This window comes from Harpegnathos saltator, unplaced genomic scaffold (genome assembly GCF_003227715.2).
Source record: "Harpegnathos saltator strain DR-91 unplaced genomic scaffold, Hsal_v8.6 scaffold278, whole genome shotgun sequence".
NCBI classification, from domain to species: Eukaryota; Metazoa; Arthropoda; class Insecta; order Hymenoptera; family Formicidae; genus Harpegnathos; species Harpegnathos saltator.
The window spans coordinates 62,157-64,645 of NW_020230070.1; the positions used below are offsets into that span (position 1 = coordinate 62,157).

The window sequence follows — 2,489 nt, forward strand, 5'->3', positions numbered from 1 at the left end:
TTAATTGCATATTCGTCATATTTTTACGTCATAATTTAACAGAAATGAAAAATAGAAATAAAATCGAAATTTTTAATTTATAATTATAGAAAAAATACAGTTTTTTACTTCATGGTGAATTATTACATATATATAACTTAAACTGAAAACAAAAATATTAATATTTAAGGCAAGTATGGTATTTCTCGAAACATTGTCCAAGATGTAAGGGTACTAAGCATTCAGCACACATAAAGCTACTCTCGCTTCTTTTTTACTAGCAGAGCAAACTTTACACGGACGTCGTACATATCGGTTTGTTTTCCCTGATCCAACAATTCTGGTAACTATGTTTTTTCATATTACCCGAAAGTCTCTGGGGGTGATCAAATTTTGGTGCGCGAGGTGTAGGAACAAGTACGGAAGTACTTGAAATATTAGAATCAGAAGTACTAGAAGTATCATTTGATACATCTTGAGTATTTGCGAATTCCTCGATCCAAGAACGTCCAACAACGTGTAAAAATTTTTATATTTTAGAATGTTGCCATTCAACTCAATATATAATTTAAATGCATTAAACTTTGCGCAATTTAAAAGAAGCAATACTGTCTTCTTTGTCCACTTAACCGTTTTTCTCATGATGGAATAATATGATAAATACTGATTTGCCAAATCTACACCCATCATATATTTGTTATAGTCTATGACGGAATGCGGTTTTATAATTTCTTGTTTCGTTTTCCAGTATATTTTATTCGTTTTTGTTAATTCTGCCGAATGTATCGTTGAAACCATGTATACAATTTTCTGTTTTGGCTTCCACACCTGTACTAAAATTTCACCCTTTCTTTTAAATGCATATTCTCCAGTTTTCAATCTGAAATGCTGTAAAAACTCGGGAACACCTCTATTTGCTCTAATTGTACCGCAAACTCGTGTATCATTTTTCATAAGCAATTCTGCGGTATTAATGCTATTATAATAGTTGTCCATGTATAAGTGATATCCCAAACATATATTTTTATCAAGTAATGACATTATTGTCTGGTCCAATTTTTTGCCTTCCGTACAGTATATTTCCATATTGGAAATATATCCACTTCTAGCTTCGTATAGCATACGGCAAAGTAGGCCGTATTTTATTATTTTTGCCGGATTGTATGTTTTTATAGATAATTTTCCACGCCATGGAATAATGGATTCATCAAGCGAAAGTTCTTTCCTAGGCGTGTATACCGATTTAAATTTATCTAATAAATAGCTGAATATGGGCTGAATTTTCTCGAGCTTATTAGAACCGGTTATTGTTTGATTGTTCGAAAAATGCCACGTGTTCCAAATCTGACGAAATCTATTATGTGGCATTATAGTGGAGAACGATGGTGTTTTCGTATAAAACTCTGAGGACCAGTAATCATCTTTTACATCTTTCTTTATCTGGCCCATCATTATAATCATGCCAAGAAATTTTTTCATCTCGGCTAGAGTAATATCATTCCACTTTGACATTTTCTTCCCCTCACTCATCTTGTCCTTATTTTATTGGTAATAGATGTTGGATTCATTTACCATTAATTGAAACACATCATTGCCAATAAACAATTCGACGACTTCTTTTCCTATCAGTAGGAAAAATCTTTGGACCGGGTTCAGCAGTAAAATCTGGTATGTTAGGAATTTTATCGACATCTGACCATAATTCACTGTAACTATGCGATTCTGTGGACATTTCACAATCACTGGAATCATCGGAATCACTTGAATACTGTAATGGAACAGCTCTTGATCTTCTCCTTGGACCCATATCACTATCACTGTCCTCGATTTCTATATCAGAATCTTCTGAATGTATCGAATTATCCGATAGAGGGTCAACAATATACTCATTAATAATTTCACTCATATTATATAGGTAAAAAGGTACAGAATAATAAGATTTGTTATACTGTTCAACCAAAAGCGTAAGCGTACGAAAGATATACTGTCTGCGGAATACACTGCTCGAGAGTGATTCTTGCTTGGATTGTTTCTGAACCATCATATATGTTTTATTTTTAGAGTATAACAAATGAAGATCGACGTAACCATGACAAGTGAATGCAGATCGATGTGTAAGCCACCAATACCAGCAAAAAAAATTCCACATTATCGTGGGGCCGGCGCTCAAGCGATAGACCCAGAAACCTGCATTATCGCGGGGCCGGCGCTCAAGCGATAGACTCGGAATCCTGCATTTTCGCGGGGCCGGCGCTCAATGTGTTAATTGGTCCGATAGTAATTCTCAATCTACATTACAATTTTTCACTTAACAATGTCATTGTTACATAATACAAGTATTATATAACAGTTACATAGTCGAGTGAGAAATTATAATGTTAATGTAACTGTACTTAGTATCCACTGGACAACATAACCTGGGATAAGGCACTCGCGCAAGAAATGCGGGAAAACTATGGGGGAAGACAGCTGATCGGTTAGCACGAGCCCCTCCATGGACCCTGCGATGC

At 35.0% G+C, this 2,489-nt stretch overlaps 1 protein-coding gene across 1 annotated transcript; it reads right to left on the bottom strand.

Annotated features, from left to right (window-relative positions):
• Positions 1 to 336: 336 nt before the first annotated feature.
• LOC112588728 (piggyBac transposable element-derived protein 4-like) lies at positions 337 to 1,509 on the bottom strand. Its single transcript, XM_025299446.1, has one exon. The coding sequence runs from the start codon at positions 1,507 to 1,509 to the stop codon at positions 337 to 339; it is 1,173 nt and encodes a 390-aa protein (XP_025155231.1).
• Between the last annotated feature and the right edge of the window lie 980 nt (positions 1,510 to 2,489).